This window comes from Phyllostomus discolor, chromosome 5 (genome assembly GCF_004126475.2).
Source record: "Phyllostomus discolor isolate MPI-MPIP mPhyDis1 chromosome 5, mPhyDis1.pri.v3, whole genome shotgun sequence".
NCBI classification, from domain to species: Eukaryota; Metazoa; Chordata; class Mammalia; order Chiroptera; family Phyllostomidae; genus Phyllostomus; species Phyllostomus discolor.
In genome coordinates, this window is record NC_040907.2 from 2,954,234 (window position 1) to 2,971,607 (window position 17,374).

At 68.6% G+C, this 17,374-nt stretch overlaps 1 protein-coding gene across 3 annotated transcripts in view; it reads right to left on the reverse strand.

Moving 5' to 3' along the window:
• ACOT7 (acyl-CoA thioesterase 7) overlaps positions 1–17,374 on the reverse strand; it is a 61,573-nt gene that overhangs the window by 3,357 nt on the left and 40,842 nt on the right. For all 3 annotated transcript variants that reach the window (XM_028511563.2, XM_036025249.1, XM_036025250.1), the window contains exons 6-8: positions 14,400–14,486; positions 10,407–10,523; positions 6,348–6,532 (exon numbers count right to left, since the gene is read on the reverse strand). In XM_028511563.2, the coding sequence (XP_028367364.1) occupies positions 6,348–6,532; positions 10,407–10,523; positions 14,400–14,486 (389 nt within the window). The remainder of the gene's footprint in view (positions 1–6,347; positions 6,533–10,406; positions 10,524–14,399; positions 14,487–17,374) is intronic.

The window sequence follows — 17,374 nt, forward strand, 5'->3', positions numbered from 1 at the left end:
CGCCCCCAACAGTCCCGGCAGGGCCACGGCCACGGGGGCTCCCCCAGCACAGGTCAGGGAGAAGAGGCGACAGCCACGGGGACGCAGGCGGCTCAGGGCGTGGCGACCCAATTCCCCAGGGCGCAAGCACGAGGAGCCGCCTGCCGCGGGGGTCGGGGGACAGTGGAGGTGCGGCGAGGGACCCCGGCCCTGGGCCGCAGGGGCGCTGCCTGCCTTCCCAGGGCCGCTGCTCCCACCTGTGCGACGAGGCTCAAGCAGGTGACGGGGGAGATGCCCTCTTGCAGCCGCGCACGCGGTCCCGGTGCGTGTGTGTATGTGTGCGTGTGCGTGTGCGTGTGCGTGCCTCTGCATGGGCCCCCGTCTCTGACCCACAGCACAGCCCTGGGCGGTGGGCAGCGCGGCGGGCAGCTTCGGGGGGCAAGGCCTCTGGAGCTTTGCACCCACCGCGGGGACAGTAGGGTGACGGGAGGGCCCTCCCCCTCCCTCCCCCTCCCTCCCCCTCCCTCCCTCCCCTCGTGCTTCCTGCCGCCCGCTGTCTCCTGGGCCCCACTCCACCGGGAGGGGCCTGCGGAGCCCAGCGGTGCACACCGAACGTTTTCCGTTCCCCGTTTTCGGGGCTGAGAGCACCCTTTGGACCCTGGCACAGAGCGGGAGCGACTCGGTTCCACCGTCAGTGAGATCGACAGCTCGTCCTTCCGGTGACTAACGAGCGTGCGGTGCGAGTGGTCTCCGGGGCGATGTGACAGCCTCCCACGAGCCGGAGGGACGCCGACCTTCCTCCTCGTCAGGCGGCCGCACGGCCCGCCCTGTCTGTCTTCGGAAGGGGGACCGGAGGGGTCCCGGGGCAGTCGTGCAACAATGACGGCGTCTTCCGGTCCCTGGGGCGCCAGGCTCAGTGGGGCGGGGCCGGGACCCGGGAGACCCCGCTCTGGGGGGCGGCCGAGGACCTCGCCGTCCTGTGGGCTCCCAGCGGCCACAGGCCGGGGCTCACGAGCCCTCGATGTGCCAGCAGGGGGGTCGCCAGGGCAGGCGGAGCCCACATCCCAGTCACAGGACTGCTGTGAGGGCAGAGACAGCCTCGCCAGGGCTCCCCTCATCCAGCAGCACCAGCTCAGCCCCCAGACGACCGCCCGAGAGAGTGTTGAGCCCTTCCCGGGGGGGGGCCTGGCCAGGTGAGCCTGGGGCCCATCTGTGGCTAGCACCGTGCCTTGGGGCAGCGGGGGTTGGGGGGCGCGTGCAGGCTGGGAAGCGTTGGCTACGGGAGTAGATGGTCAAACAAAGGAAGACCAGGCAGGAAAGCCTCGACGCCACACGGGTGTGGTGTCTGTGCTAACGATTCAAAACCAGTGGTTTGGCTCAGCAGACAGCCACTGGGGCGTCGCCCGTGCCCACCCCCCAGAGACGGCCACAGCAGGGCAGCAGCCGCCTGCCGGCACCACACGGGGCCCGGCCCAGCAGTGCCCCCGAGAGCTGGCCCCCGGGTTCTCACGTCCTGGAGCAATTGGAACAGCGAGGAGCGGCGTGGACTTGCAGCCCAGCTGCCCAAGCAGCAGGAGGCCGGCGCGCCGCGTGCAGGGCCTGCCACCGCTCTGCCCCGCGCTGGGTCGCTGGCGCCCAGAGCCCTCTCCGCGGAGACGCTCATGGGGCAGTTTTCGAAGCGCCAGCTGTCCTGGCAGAGTGGCCGGCGGGGGCCGCCAGGGACTCAGTGGGTCTTCAAGGGGCGTCTGCGCCCCGGACAAGCCGAGCCGGACAGAGGACCGGCCTGCGCTCCTGGGGAGCCCAGGTGGGGGCCGGGCCGGAGGCCGGGGGGAGGGGGTCTCGTCCACGTCCACGCCCCCTGTGGGGGTCACACCCTGGAAGGGCTCGGAGCTCTGGGGGCGTCACGGGTGGGATGGCCCCCGCGCCCGCCCGCTGTGCGCACACTTCCTCCTCACACCAGGCCAGGACACGGCCCCGCCCCTCGCACCTGCCGGGGGCCCCCGGGGCTGCGGCAGCCTCATCTGGACCGGGGGCAGGCGGCAGGTGCTGCGCCCAGGGCGGCACCTGCTTCGGCTGCGACACAACGCAGTCCTCACGTTTTTCCTGGAGACGCAGACGGCCCCCACACCTGGGCTGAGTGAAATAAACCCCCGTCGGGGGTGCCAGGTCCCCAGGGAGACACCTCGATGGTTTCCCCATGTCCCTTCGCACGGGCCACTTTCCAGCCCCGGCCAGAGGAGGTCTGGGGCTTGTCTCCCCACCCCCGAGGTCAGAGGGCACGACCCCAGGGAGGCCTTCAGAGGGAGGCAGGGCTGGCGGCCTGGCTCACACCCAGCGTCCGTCCCTCCTGATAATTAGCTGGGAAAGGGCCAGCGGCCCTGGGCCGTGGCACAAAGGCCCTTCCCAGCATTAAATATTCATCAAGAAATACTCCCAACTGCAACGCTGCCGCCTCCCATGTCAGCCGGCCCCGGGGACGGGAGCTAAAAATAGACAGCAGGCCGAAGGACCGCCGACAGAGGGCCGGCAGGGAGGGGGGAGGGCTGGCAGGGAGGGGGGAGGGCCGGGCCCCACCCCGGACACACACACGCAGGCCGCACACAGCACGTGTGTGCTCCGAGACACGGACCACATGCGTGTCAGCGCCACGGAGGCCAGGGAGGAGCCGCACGCCCAGCTCTGGGGCGTGGGCCATCCTCCCCCACCCGGGAGCTATTTTTATCAACCCTGGTGGGCGCCAGGGCACCGTGGTGGAGAATCAAAGACCGTCTTTAAGTTGGCGAGAAACCGCAGCCTGGACCGACACGGAGCCGGCCGGCGGGCAGGTGCGGCCGCTGCCACCCGGGGGACTCAGTCCCCAGAGCTTCCATTCCAGGTGTCGGCCCCGACAGCCCCACCCACCGTGCCTAGCACCTCCTCCCGCTCCGGCCCCCGTCCCAGGTCGCTCGGACGGGCCCAGCCCAGCGCGGCCCCGTGAAGGACGCGGGTGCCCCACACAGGGCGCCCTGACCACCGGCCACTCCGTGGGAGCCCAGACCCCATGGCTCCAGGCCCCCCTCCTGGAGCCCCTGACCCTTCGGGCTGGGGCCCTGGTCTTCTGGCTGCCGAGTTCTGGGGGGTGTGGCGGGGGCAGCGTGGCAGGTGCTGGGCTCCCGGGCACAACCGGCACACGGTCGGGCCCCAGGACTCAGGCACCACATTTACTCAGTAGCAGCCTCTCCAAACAAACACATCGTGGTCCCCTGGTGACCTTTGGTCTTTCACCCACTTGGGAGGCCCTGCAGGCCCTGCCCCGTACCAGCTGGGTGGCCTCAGGTGCCTGGCCGCCCCTTCTCTTTAGCGCCCCCCCCCCCAGTGTCTGTGGTCCCTTCCACCTGGGTGGTCCTCAGAAACAGCTCCCTCTCCCCGAAACTCCAGGCCCAATTGGAATGCACCCTTTTCACCTCCATAAAAGGAACTTAATTAAGTTTCAGCTGCCCTCCCCACAAAAAAACACCCCCCCCACCTCCTGCCCTGCCCCTTTGCCACCACCTAACAGGCTCTGCTTTCCCCTGGCAGGGCACGAGCGCTCGCAGGAGGGTCTGAGCAGAGACGGCGACGGAGCCCCCGATGGCACTCGGTTCCTGGCCCCTCGCCCGCCCTTGCGGCGTGCACGGATGCGCAAACCGAGGCCCACAGGAAGCGCCTGCCCCTGATCACAGACTGGTGTGGGCCAACAGCACCCACGGCCGAGGGAGGGGCCTCGGGGGACTGCCGGAGGGTCCCAGCAGAGGTGGGCAAGCCTGGGACCGCTTGCTCCCCGACATTCCCTGAACGCTGCTCCGTGCTGGGGCCAGCAGCAGCGAGGGGAAACCCTCCCTGGAGACAACGTCTGGGAACAGTGGGAGACGAGGGCCCAGGGGCGACCCGGGGGGAGGAGGCCACGCGGAAGAGCAGGAGGTGAGCGAGGCGGGGCTGGCCAAGTTGGCGCGGAGAGGGCGTCCGGCCCGACCGCCCGGGCTGGGGCGGGAGCAGAGCCCGGGTCAGGGGCGCGCAGGCAGCGCCCAGGGCCAGCGAGTCCTGCCAAAGGCAGGGAGGGCCGGCGGGACACGGACGGAGTGTCCGGGGCCTGGCCACCCTGCTAGAGCCGGAGGCCGGGAGGAAACGGTCAAGGACTCCCGTGGGTGGCGGGACTGCAGTCTGCAGGACAGAGGGGTTGCGGGGGGTGGCGCGCAGCCTTGCCAGCAGATGCCCCCGAGGGTCATGGTGACAGCATGGACTGAGATGGGACAAGGGTCCGGGAGAGACCCCAGCGGGCCTGCGTCTGAGGGCCAAGGGGGCAGGCAAGGTTCCGAGAAGTGGTCCAAGACCCGGAGAGACGCAGTGCGAAGGTCATGGCCAGGGAGGCCGGGGGACTGCACGAGCACCAGCCAAGGGGATGGGGTGGGGGGGGTGGGGGCCATCCCGCCAAGGCTGCTGGGTGGTGCGGCAGGAAGAGGGGTGGCCTGTGGGACAGGCGCCCTGTCCTGTGGCGAGGCAGACCCCAGGGCAGCCCCCCGGGCTCACCGTGTGACCCCAGCCTGGAGGGGAGCTCGGGGGCAGGAAGGAGCCTCTGACAGGAGGCAGGTGAGGGGCGGGTGCTGGAGGGGGAGGGGAGGCTGAGAGTGTGGGCCCAGCCCGACGGGAGAGCCCAGGTGCCAGGCAAGGTGAGGCGATGCCTCAGCAAGTCCAAGGTTCACCGGGAAGGACCCAGAGCAGCGCTGGCCAGGTGACAGGCAGGTGTGAGACGCAGCGGTCCCTGCCTGCCTGAGGAAGGCTCCTGGCTCTCGCCTCCCCTCCTTCCAACCTGGCAGAACCCCCTTATCCTTCAAGGCCTGGCTCACACCCCCTCCTTCGTGCAGCCCGGCCCCCGCGGTCTCAGGATCTGCCCCCTGACGCACTGGAGCCCCAGGAAGAGCAAGGGGAGGAGGGGCAGGGGCAAGAGAGGGCCCCACAGCAGCTGAGGCTCCTCCAGCCAGGACAGGGGCCTCACCGCCCTGAGGCCTTGGGATGCCTGTCGGCTCACCCACCCAGCAGGGCCTGCTGAGGCCCCAGAAGGAGCAGGGGTGGGTGAGCATCTCCAAGGAGGCTCCTCGGAGGAGCGTGCCAGGTCGTGAGGATTCCGGCTCCTAGGCCTCTCAACACTGCGCCCGGCACCCCGCCCCCATCTTCCCGGGGCCCCGCCCATGCCCTGGCCGCACCTCACCCGGGCTGCCAGCTGCCAGGCCACCTGCCAGGTGCACTCCCCGCCCCTCTGCGCACCCACACGGCCCGACTCCTCCCAAACTTGGCCGGGCCTTGCACACAGTGGGACGCACGCGTTTTTTCCAGAGAGCTCCCACTAAGTGCCAAGGCTATTCCAGGCCCTAGTGACTCACTAGGAGCAAACACACTCCAGGCCTCAAAGCTCGGTCCAGCGGGCAGACGGACTACTGGCCACTGAGCAGCTGCCCTGGGTGTGGGGTGGGGGGGGGCTCTGGAGACCGGAGGGCGATGGGGGTGCCCTGATGGGGGTCGAAACTCCTCCGAGGAGGTGACGTCAGGCCCAGACTGTGGGGCCGATTCGCCCGAGGGCGGCCGGCGGCCCGAGCAGGGCAGCGGCGGCTCCACGTGTGGCGGGAGCAGGCTGGGCGGGCGGCAGGGACCTGGGTTTTACGCTACAGGCACCAGGAACCCCGAAGCTTCGGGCAGGGCGGTGACCGGATCGGACAGTTGAGGGAGACGGTGCCGGGTGCTCTGAGGAACGCGGCATGGCAGAGTGAGGGAGGCACGGACCGGGGAGGCTGTGGTGGCCCCGGTGCCTTGCAGGCCGGGCAGCGGTGGGCGTGGGGGGGAGCCCAGGAACCCAGCCTTGCGTCCACCAGGTGAAGACGCCCCAGCGAGGCCGCCCACCCCTCGGTCGTCCCTGGAGCCCCACACCTGGGCAGCCCGAGCAGCAGCCTCGCGACCCCGCTCACCCGGGACGGAAAGTGTGGAGCCCTAGCCATGGCCAAGCAAGCCTTGGGGGCGCTGTGACCCTCCAGGACCCTTCCCTGGGCCGGAGAGCCCTTCTCGGCACACTCAGGGTGGGGCCCGGCCAGGCGGCTGAGGAGGGAAAGGCCCCAGGCCGGACACCCCACCCTGCAGCAGTGTGGGGGTCTGGCGGGCTCAGCCGGGGAGCCCTCCCGGGGGCAGGGCCAGCCCAGGTGCAGCGGCAGGGCCCCAGGGCGCCGAGCGCACCCTGGGGAGGGAGCGCCAACGTCGAGCCCCTGGGAGGGTCTCTCTCGTCGGTCCCCCGAGGGCCCGCACGTCTGCCCTGCCCCGAGGCCCAGAGGGAGCTCGAGGGACTCGGTCGGGGAGGGGCCACTCACCACGAGCTGGGGCACGGGCAGCGACCTGCCCTCCGGGCTCAGGGACACGTAGGTGAAGAAGGCACTGGCGGCCCGGTAGCACTTCTGCGAGTCGCCCACCACGGGGTCAGCGTCCACCAGGACCTCGATCTCCATGGACTTGTTGCTCGTGAAGGTCATGCGCCCGGAGATGGTGATGACGCACCCTGTGGAGCACGGACGGCAGGTCAGGCGAGGCCGGGCCGGGGGACCGGCGCTCTGGGGGCGTGGGGAGGCTCCCGGTTAGGCAGGGCGCGAGGTTTTAATAACTACCAGGATGCGGAAACCGCGAAACGTTAGTTCCCGCGAGGGCTCGCCCACTGGGTGAGCAGACAGATCTAATCATCTACAGAAGGCGTCAGACCTGAAGGGGTCTTGGGACCGTCACCTGGCCCCCAGCCCAGGCGTGGGCCTGTCCCCCGGAGTGGCAGTGTCTGCTGGGAAGAGGCCTCCAGTCACTCCCGCCCCGCAGGGCAGCCCCCAACCTGCTCGCAGCCCCTGTCCCCTCAGCCTGCACTGTCCACGCTGTGGCCTTGCTGGCACCCACCGGAGCCACACGGCGGCCCCCACGCTGCACTGACCCCCACTGGAGACCCTTCTCTCGATCCCCAGGCCCCTCCCAGGTCCCCGGGGCTCGTCTGATAGGCTCGTGTGCTTCCGTCCGGCCAAGCGGCCAAGGGGCCGCTGACCTCGGTCCCACACGCCCTGAGGCCCCATCCGCACTGCAGCCCACACGACCCGTGCTCACCAGCCACCCACTGTCTGGGCAGGACCTGGCCAGGCCCTCCCCTGAGCGGTGCACACCTGTCTCCCTGAGACACACCTTGCCCTGCCCGTGCTCAGAGGCCCCGGGTGCCCCCCAGCTCCCGGCAGGACCCGCCGGGGGCCACGACAAAGTCTCAAGTCCCGGGTCCCCATACCATAACTCAGGCCCAGGCGTCCTCTCTCCCCCCACCGGAGCCGCACTCTCAGCACTCCCCCTGCGCTGGGGTCAGGAGTGCCCAGCCCGGCCGGGCAGCTGCCCTCTGACCCGAGCCTCTCTCTGTCCTGAGCCTCTCTCTGCCCCACCCCCTCCAGGCCAGCAGGTCTCCCTGTAACTCCGCCCCTGGCTGCCCGGAGTCGCCGTGGGGACGGCACGAAACACTCCAGGGGCCGGCTCGGGATGGCCTCTACCATCCCTGCTGCTGCTGCTTCGACCGAGAAGCCGCACAGGCCCTCGGTGGCGGGGGGGGGGGGGGGGGGGGGCCTCCAGCAGAAGGGCCGACCCCTGGCTGTGCCTCCTGCGCCACGTGGCCAGACCCCCGCCCCACCCCGCCCATGACCGTGGCACCACTCCGGGCCCAGCGGGAGGAAATCCCTGTCCGAGTCCAGCACGTGGCACCGGGACCCTCTCCCCACACGCCAAGAGGACTGTGGGGGCCCTTTAACCCCTGTGGGAGCCCCGGAGCCCTGGCTCCTCGGAGGCAGGCCCACAGGCATGTCCGAGACCCCGGGAGACAGACGAGTCGTGGGGAGGCGGTGACTGTTAGGGGTGCGTGGGCAGGCTACAAGCAGGAGCAGTTATTCCAGTTATAAAGTTCCAGAAGGTTCCATGCCGCATTCAGCGTCATACTTACGGGCAGTGCCTCGGGCCAGATAACTGCCATTTCTGGGGGAAGGAAGGCCACGGGGTCAAGGGCCGTGGCGTCACGTCGGAGACACGGGCACGGAGTCCCGCGCAGAGCCCCCGGCGTGTACCGTGGGGCCTCCCCAGGCGACGGCAGAACTGGGCAGCCCCGTCTGAGAGCCCAGCCCTCAACGACCCAACCGGGTGACCCGGCTGCCACGCATCTCCCTGCAGCCGGACGCCCCGTGTCGAAGCCTGTGGCCGGCCAGAACGACGGGGTCCCTGTCTCTGGGAGGCGAAAAGGCTGCGGTGTGGGCGGTGGAGAGCAGTCTCTCTCTCTTTTCAATCACAGCTGCCTGCAAGCGGGGACCTTCCTCTGGGAAACAGCCACGCGGCGTGACAGAGCCCGACGGCCCCCGGGGGACGCTGGCCCAGAAACAGGCCAGGCCCCTGCCCCCCACGTTCCCCACACACGGGGCAAGACCCGACCTGAGGGAACAGGGACGGTCTCTGCTCCCCCCCAGGCCGGCCGAGCCCGAGGCCAAGGCCGGGACCCCCAGCCCGAGGGGCGCCCCTCACCCCGTCGACTGAGGGGACCGTCTGCCTGGGACGTGTGCCGGAAACGAGGCTTCTGAAAACGAAGGCCCCTTTCTCTGCGCTTTGGAGCCAGAGCAAGAGCAGCTCTTAGAAAAGGATCGCCTGCGAGACGCGGGTCCCCACAGCCGCTGCCCCACCATCCCCGTCCGGGCTGCTGAACCAGCCCCCAGACTCGGCATCCCACTGGACCCGGGTCCGTGGTCGCCCCGGCAGCCAGCCACCCCTAGGCGCCACTGGCAGCCACGCGGCCGCGCCCCCCTCCCCGGCCTCACCCTCGAGAGTGAACTCCCGTCGGGTGGGAGGGAGGGTGCACGGCCGGGGCCTCCAAGCAGCTCCTCCTCCTCCGTGACCGAGGCCGGCTCTGCACCCCTGGGAGCTGCCCCGGCGGCAGAGGGCCGCTGCCAAGCAGGACGGCGTCGGGAGACTGGCCTTTCCTTAGTGGGCAGCTCTGCAGGGGCGTGGGGGTGGGGATGACACCGGACAGGCCGGCTCCGTGGGGCGTCCATGCACTTTCCGCTGGGGTTTGGGAGCCGCAGTGACAGCGGCTCCCAGAAGTCGCTCCAGAAAAAGAGCCCTGGCACCCCTTCCCCAAGTTCCCGCCGGCCTGGCACACGGCACCTGAGGCCCCGGAGGACAGGCCGGGGTGGACGAGGCTCGCAGGTCGGGGCAGATGCTACAGCAACGCCGTGGTCCCCGCCCTCGGCAAACACCCACGGTCAAGCCCGGGCCTGCGAAGCGGAGGCGACCAGGGCGGCAGGCCGTCCTTCCCCGAACCCTGCAGGCCCCCAAGTGCCCCTCGGGTGAGCGAGCCGCACTTGCTCTCCATGGCGCCGGGGCCGGGGGCCGGGGCGGGGGGCAGTGACCCTCCACCCTCCCGATTTCAGGGGGCGTCACGCCCAGCACCCAGGCACTCAGCAGCCAGGGCTGGTGCACTGGGCCCCGCTGCACTGGCCGGGGCCCTGGAGGGTCGGGCGGAGGAGGCCTCTGTGGCTCTGGATGCAGCATGGCTCCCCTCAAAGCGTGCTTCTCGAGGGGCGGTGGGGGGTGTCGAGGTGCTTCCCTCCCCACGTCCCCTCCTGTGGCCAGGGACCAGACCCGCGGGACAGCTTTTCCCAACAGGCCGTCCACCCAGCAATGCCGGGCTCCCGCAGGGCCAACGCCAGGCTCCTGCGGCGCGGGCAGTCCCTAGACCCCGGGGAAGCGCCACTCTCCGGGGGCACAGGGCCTCGCCTCGGGAGACACAGCCCAGCAGAGGGGGCCACGTGCCACGAGGGGACCTTGGCGCCACGTCCTCAGAGCAGCAGCCACGCAAGGCGAGCGAGGGGAACTGCACGCACCGGCCACAGGGATGCACGCACCACGAGACGCCAGCGCCGTTTCCAGGCCGGGCCCCCGGGCCAGCACGCATGTGGGGAAAACTAGCGAACGCCAGCACCACCCGGGGGGCAGGGCCGGCACACCGCCGCGCACAGACCCCGCCGAGGCTCACACCACAGGCCAGCCCCCTGAGGAGAGGAGGTGTGTGCCACGAGACCTGGTGGCCACAGCCACGGCCACTGTGAGCCCAGGACCTCCCAAGGGCTCCGCTCGCTCCGTCCTGGGGCACTTTACAGGGCGAGTGCCCGCCACTCTCGGGCGGGACAGGGCTCCAGTCACACTGGAGTGACAGGTGTCACCAGATCGACGAGCCCCGGGCTCGGGGATGCACCGGCAGAAGACCGCACAGGACCCCGGCTTCCGGCTGCCCGCGGCCAGCGGGCGGGCGCCAGGGCCCCGGCGGCCCCGGGCGGGAGCGAACGCAGAGCCAGGCGGGGCCCCGGCCGGCGCGGCTCCGTTACCTTTTCGGATCTTGTCGTGGAAGTTGATGGCGTCCACGGAGGCCGTGACTATGTTGGTCTTGCAGTGGCGCGCAGCCACGATCCCGGCCACCTCGTCCATGAGCTTCATGGTGACGCCTGCGCAGAGAGGAGGCACGGGGCGGGTCAGACCTGGGGTGGGGGCGACACAGTTTCCCACCTTGCTGGATCCCACACCAGCGGGGGTCGCACAGTGCGAACGTGGGGCAGGACCGAGGCCTCGGGAAGGAGCAGAGGGGAGGGAAGGGGACGGACACCCCGGCTTCAGTCACTTCACAGGCGTCCAGACAGGAGGGGGCCTTGGGGGCAGGTGCCAGAGACACAGTGGAGAGGGCTGGAGGGCCGGCGTGCAGACAGCTGTCCAAGGTGCTGAGCCACAGGGCAGTGGAGGGGCCGGAGCAAAGGTGGGGGCCCGGGGAGAGAAGAGGGGCTTCTGGCGGCTGCTCCCTGGGACTGTGTCTGCCCTAGACAGCTGTGACAGTGGAGCCCCAGCAACCTGCCTGACAGTCACTACCCCCACCACTGTTCTTCCCACCACAGTGACCCGCGGAGCCGGGCGCCCGGACCAATGCGCCAATGTCACACCCCGGGCAGCTCAGGGCAGAAACGCTTGCCCCAGGCTCCTGCTTTCTGAAGAGACGGCTGGCCAGTGCCCACACTCGCAGTGCCACTCGGCCGTCCACCACCCCGATGTGCCTGGGGCAGGGGCAGGTGGGCCCTAAACTGGCCGGGCCCTCCCCGGTCATGGTCTCAGAAAGCAGGGGGCAGGGGGCCCGGGGACTTCCGGGGTGGCCGTCGGTGGTGTCCGATGCTCTCTACAGGGTGAGGGAGCGGGGTGGGGGGACCTGGTCTCTGCATTTGCTAAGACAAATGCCACCCGAGCTGGGAGTTTCGGAGGGCCCTGGGTCACCAGGACCACCTGAACCCCGGGCCCTGGAGGTGACGTCGAGGCGCCTCTGCACCTCCTGGGGGGGGATGCCAAGCCAGCCAGGACATGCCTTGCACACGGTCCGAGAACCACCCCGTGCCCATGACAGAGGACAGCTCCTTACCTCCCCCTGCTCCCCCTCAGTAACTCCAGGGCTCAAGAGACACCCATGTGCCCAGTGGGGCCCCCCCACCCAGGCAGGCATGGCGCAGGGCCTTGCCGGGGTGTCCCCCACTGCTTCTCGGCCTGGAGCCCTGGCACAGGGACGGGTGTTGTGCACCGCACAGAGGGCAGCCCCTGGGGACGGCAGGACACGGTGGAGGGGCCTGGGTCCCCGAGACCACAGGCCGCCCCGTCAGCCCTGCACCCCTGTCACTCTCGTTGAAGCCGATGCTGGCCAGGGCCGTGAGCGCAGCAGCTGAGCCCGTCCTGGCGCCCGCCCGCCCTTCGCAGGCAGCCGCGGGAGGACGTGAGTGCGGGCAGGCAGCCCCAGGGAGAGGCCGAGGCCGTCTCGGGAGAACAGTGCAGAGTGGGCAGAAGCAGGCGGAGCAGACTGGAGGGCGGGCGGAGGGCGGATCTCTCCGGGGAAGCGCTGGCAGCCGCAGCCACCTGGCAGAGGCGACTGCAGGAGACCACGTTCACGGAGCCGCGGGGGGTGGGCGGCGTGGTGCGTGGGAGTGGGCTGCGGCAGCGGTGACAGAGCTGCTGCGGCGGCAGCCACGCAGCCACGCAGCCCTAGTGCCCTACTTGGCCCGGCAGGAGTGGCATTTGCACGGCAGGCGCCCGGGACGGCCGAGCCCGGAGACGCTCTGGAGCGGTGGCGGCCCGCAGCGGAGGGAGGGCGAGGGGCAGCTGGGCGGGCGCTGTCAGGACCAATCCGGGCCGTTTGCACCGACTACTTCGGTTGAAAACACTTTTGAAATAAAAAAATAAAGTGCCAAAGGGAAATCTGGGGCTGCCAGAAGTTCAGAAGGGAGGGATCCCTGGCATCCTCCCCAGGCTGAGGCCCGGAGGCCTCCCGCTCCCAGGAGCCGGCCACCGCCACCCGGACCTGGGGAGCGAGTGTCCTTCCAGTGTTGGGCTGGCTGTGGGCAGCGCCAGTCCCGGCCACCTGGCAGCGGCCGGCGGAGGGCCAGGCGGGGAGAGCCCCAGAGGGAGGACGTCGGAGCAGAGGCGACAGCACAAGAACAAGACCTTTAAGAAAACGAACCAGCCCTGGCTGGCGTAGCTCAGTGGATTGAGCGCGGGCTGGGAAAGCCAAAGTGTCCCAGGTTCGATTCCCAGCCAGGGTACATTCCTGGGTTGCAGGCCATAACCCCCAGCAACCGCACATTGATGTTTCTCTCTATCTCTCTGCCTCTATCTCTATCTCCCTCCCTTCCCTCTCTAAAAATAAATAAATAAAATCTTAAAAAAAAAAAAAAAAGAAAAGAAAAGAAAACGAACCAGACGCGCAGCCCAACCACGAACCCCACCTCTTCACCCAGTTACGGAAAAGCCGGGTTTTGTGGTGTAGTGTAAATTCAAGACACAAACACCTTCACACGCAGAACACACCCCCAAACAACGACCAGTCGTCTTTCTATTTCAGGCGAGGTTTTACAGCGCTGTTCATTTACATGCTGCCACCTTGCTGAATCCTCCCATCGCCTGAGTCGGTTTGTCACGGGGCCTCGGCTCGCCGAGGACGTTACTATGCCGTCTGCAGAGACACAGCTTCCCGCCTCCTCTGCCGGCTCCTGTGCCTCCCAACGCTCCCTCTTATTTAACTGCCTTGGCTGAAATCTCCCAGACAGTGTCGCCCGGTGGGGAGGGAGAGTGGGGGCCCTGCCTCATTTCTGAGTGCAGGGGCAGGCATCTCCAAGCTCCCCTCACCCCCCGCGATGCATTTTATCACGGTCAAGAAGCCCCGCCGGTTCCTGTGCTCCCAGAGCGTTCTCATCAAGGTTGGGTGTCTGGGCGCTTTTATAAGGTCTTGACGGCCACACATGCCTCAGCATCCCCCCCCACATGTCCCTGGGTCACCCTTCAGGTGTATGGCCAGCAGTGGGGGGCAGGGGCATGAAGGGACAATGACCTTTTTGGGCTGTGACCCCAGCACTTGCAAGAGCAGGAAGGACAACTCTGCCCAGCCCGCTCAGAACTCGGGGAAGGCAGGAGCCCAACGCCGGGCCAGCCAGGCGGCACTGACCGGGCCTGCACGTATGTGTGTGTGTGTGTCGGGGGCGGGGAGGCAGGGTAGGGCCTGGGCCTCCAGGTCAAGGCCACCCAACGTGTGGAAACCGCAGGAAACGGGGTGCTCCTGGGAGTAGCGTGCCAAACCCACAGGCACAGCACAAACTTCCTGAACGAGAGCCCATTCAGCTCAGACCCCGGGTCGCCACGCTCTCCTGCGACCACTCTCCTACGACGGTCTCCCGCCAGGTGGCCTGGAGAGGACTTTCGTCCCAACGGGCTCCCCTCCCACTCCCGGCGACAGCACTCCTGCCGCCGGGAGACGCACACGGGGAGGGGCCCGCGCCCTCAGTGCCAGGGCGGCGGCTCCGTCCCCCACTCCTGCTGACTTCTACTCGCTGGGAGAGATCATGGGACTTGCTAAAAGTGTGAGACTTTTTTTTAAAACCGTGGGCACAAAGTCGCTACTAAAATTGGCATCGTGCACATTCCTTAAATACACGGCGGAAAGCGGGCCTGCGCCGCCGGAGGACGCAGCCTCAGCTCCCGGGCGCTTGGGAGCTGGTGCGCGGCACCGTCTGCACGGGGCCCAGCATGTGAGGGAAGGAGGCGGCGCCCCGGAGCGCGGACCTCTGACCTCTGCGGGAGCCTTCCGTCCGTCTGACCCTCGTGCCCAGGGTCAGAACCAGGTGCCGCCCGCGGCAGGAGTCTCAGTGACTCCTCACGCAGCCTCTGAAAGGCTGGGCTGCACGCTCCGCCGACACCAGAGCCCGACCCGGGTCAGCCGGCAGCGCAGCCGCCCAGGGGCCCACGGGGGCCTGGTGAGCAGGAAGGGACGAGCAGGAAGGGACAGCGGCAGGGCCGCTCCTTACCTCCGTGAACGAAGCCGTGCAGCGTGCAGTCCGAGGGCCCCACCAGGTGGATCAGGCTGGACTGGCTGTAGCTGACCGTGCTCGGCTCTGTAAGTGCAAAGGAGACAGATGAGGCCCGCGGCTGACCGGCCTGACGGTGCCCACGCCCCCTGGTGCTGCCACAGTCCCCAAGGGCTGACCGCCAGCCTAGACCTGGGATCTCTAAAGGTCACTGTGGTCACAGAGCAGGCCCCAGGCGGTGCATCAGAAGGCCTTCGAGGATGAATTAGCCACTCTGTTAGTGAGTCCTGACGTGACCCACCCCCGCCGGGCACAGCAGCGCCCCCTGCAGGCCCTGCCCCCACCCGTGGGCAGCCACCGAACACTCGGGGCTCCCAGCAGCCCTGTGCCGGGACCACAGTCTTCCCCGTGCCTTTGGTCCCCGATTTCATGAACAGGCACTGACAGCTCTGCAGGGATGCGTTGTGCGACCCCCCAAGTTTCCACTTGTGCTTCCCCACACACGGCGAGCGGCAGGCGGAAGCTCAGAGCCTGGAACCATGCCGAGGATCCGGCCTCCCTGGGCCCAACCCGACCCCTGCCACCCTCGGCCCCTGGCCCAGCCCAGGGACTCACAGCCCCCGAACGTGTGCAGGCTGTCCCCTCCCACGGCCAGCCCTCCGGTCTCTTCCCTTCCTTTCCCGAGCAGCGGATCCTTCCCTCGCGCGGTGCGGTGCCGCAGCTGGCCTGCCGAAGCCGGCGCCCAGCCCAGCCTCCAGAAGGCGGTGCCGCGCCACAGCCCAACTCTCCCGACAGGTGCCGGCGATCTGGCGGCTCCCGAGCAGGCCCTGTGCTGCACGCGCTTGTGCCTTCTTCCCGCAGCCTCCGGGGAGCGATGACACTCACGTGTTCCCCGCCCAGAAATCCTCCTCGAAAGGGTGGCCCGTTCCCACCCTGGCAACGCCAAGCTGCCGACTCGGCCAGCCAGCTGGGCCACCCCTGGGCCCCATCTCGGGTGGAGAGAGGGCCTCTCTGCATTTGGCCAGAGACAGAAAGTCTGCAGGAAGTGACACCACCGAGCAGCCCGGGGCCGGTGGCAGGAGGGCAGCGCCTGGGGTCCCCTAAGCTTCCACAGCCCCTTAGGAGCCTCTGCCGCCCCTCCGTGGGGGATTTCGCAGCGTGGGGCTGCCTGCGCGGGCGTGAAGCGGGGGCCATAGGCACTTACTCCCAGCGCGGCACTTTCTGGCTGTCCCCCAGCCTCGCAGGGCAGACCGACTCAGGCTCGAGCTGGGAGCTTGCGTGCGAAGTGCCCCCTGCTCTGAGGGGCTGTGCGGAGGGGGGAGGGGGCCCAGCCGTGGCCCTGGAGCCGGGGGCCGGTCTGGCAGCGCCAGAGCCACCAGGCGGGTCCCGCTTCTGTCCGAGCTCAGCTCCCCTCTCTGGCCACCAGCCTGCCCTCCGCCTCCTTTCGTGGCCCACCGTGTGGCCCTCTGGAGGCGGGCCCCGATGTCGTGTGAGGTCCCTCAGGGCCGCCAGGGGCTCTGCCAGGGGGACCCTTGTGTGGGGGCGGGGGGTTCAGGAAACAGCTGCGTCATCGTGGTGACGGTGGTGCACCCTGACTCGCTGCCCAGGACCAGGGGCCCTGCCCCCATTTCCCGATGTTCCCAGGAGTGGAAAAGGCACCTGAGACCCTTGTGCTACAGGAGGAGGGTGACAGTCCCCGTGGGTGAGGGTGCACCCAGGGCCACAACCACTGCCAGCCTTTCGGGGCTCCGGGTGTCCAGACCCTGCCTGGGAGATCGGGTGGAGGGGCTTGGCCCGAGGGGCCATGGAGGATGCTCCAACCGCCAGAGAGAGCCCCCGCCGGCGCTGCCAGCACTGAACTCCCCGATCCCAAAGGCTGCCTCCCAGGTCCGCCCCTCCGCCCCTCGGGGGCACCACACAAGGACCAAGGCTCCACCCCATCGCTGTCCTTGGCTTTGTGACCGCTCTCAAGAGACAGGAAAGCAACTATTTTATAGCCTCGATGGGAACTAAAAGCCTCAAATTTCGCCCAAACTCAGGAACTGCTTTGACAGCCCAGAGATTTGCCCATGGACAACGACAGAAGAATTTTTAAACCTCAAGCAGCAGGGAATTGCACGTAAAGGCCTTTGTTATGTCAAATAACAGCTTATTCAAAGGACGAGCACTTTGAAGTGGCGACAATGACCTGGTCAGAGAGCTGTCACTCCACCGTCCTGCGGTGACATCTTGGAACACACCCGAGAAGCCACGGCTAACGGGCGAACGCTCCCGCGGCCTGCGCCAGCGAGAGCACCGACACTCTGATGGGGGGACACCACAGCCACGCACCGGCGTCCCTCCCGCCTGCTCTTGGGGCTCCCCACCGAGTCCCAGACGTGGGAGCCCCCCTGCTTGCTCCCCTCTGGAAGTTGCCCCCAACGCTCCCTACTACAGATGGGGGGCCACAGCCCTGAGGGCCCAAATCCCCACCCCTGGGCGAGGTCCCCCTAGAAGCACCCACTTTGGACTTCATAGCAAACCCCTGCCGAGTCACAGACGAGGATTCTCAGGTTCAGCAGCGGGGGTGGCAGGCCCCGGCTGACCCCGGGGAGGCGGAGCCCAGTCGCAGCTCAGACCAGGGCTGGGCGAACTTGCCAGGACCCTGAAGTACCAGCTGGGGCCAGGCATGGGGGTGAGCCCCGTTTCGAGCCCAGGGGCTCAGCAGGGCTGATTCTGGCGTGGACACGACAGCCCCCAAAATGGACGGCCCGCCAGGCGCCCCGAGACCCAGACGCAGTCAAGGCGGGGTCCCTGCGGGCCGTGGACCGAGGAGTGCGGGGTGGCTGCGCCTCCTCCAGTCCGAGGAGGAGAACCGGGAGGAGCGCTGGGCTGGAAGGAGCTGCCAGACTCCCCGAGACACCTGACAGATGAGGCCAGCCCCTCAGGGGTTGCCAGGCAACAGCCACGGATGGCTGACATCTGGGTCTGGTTTT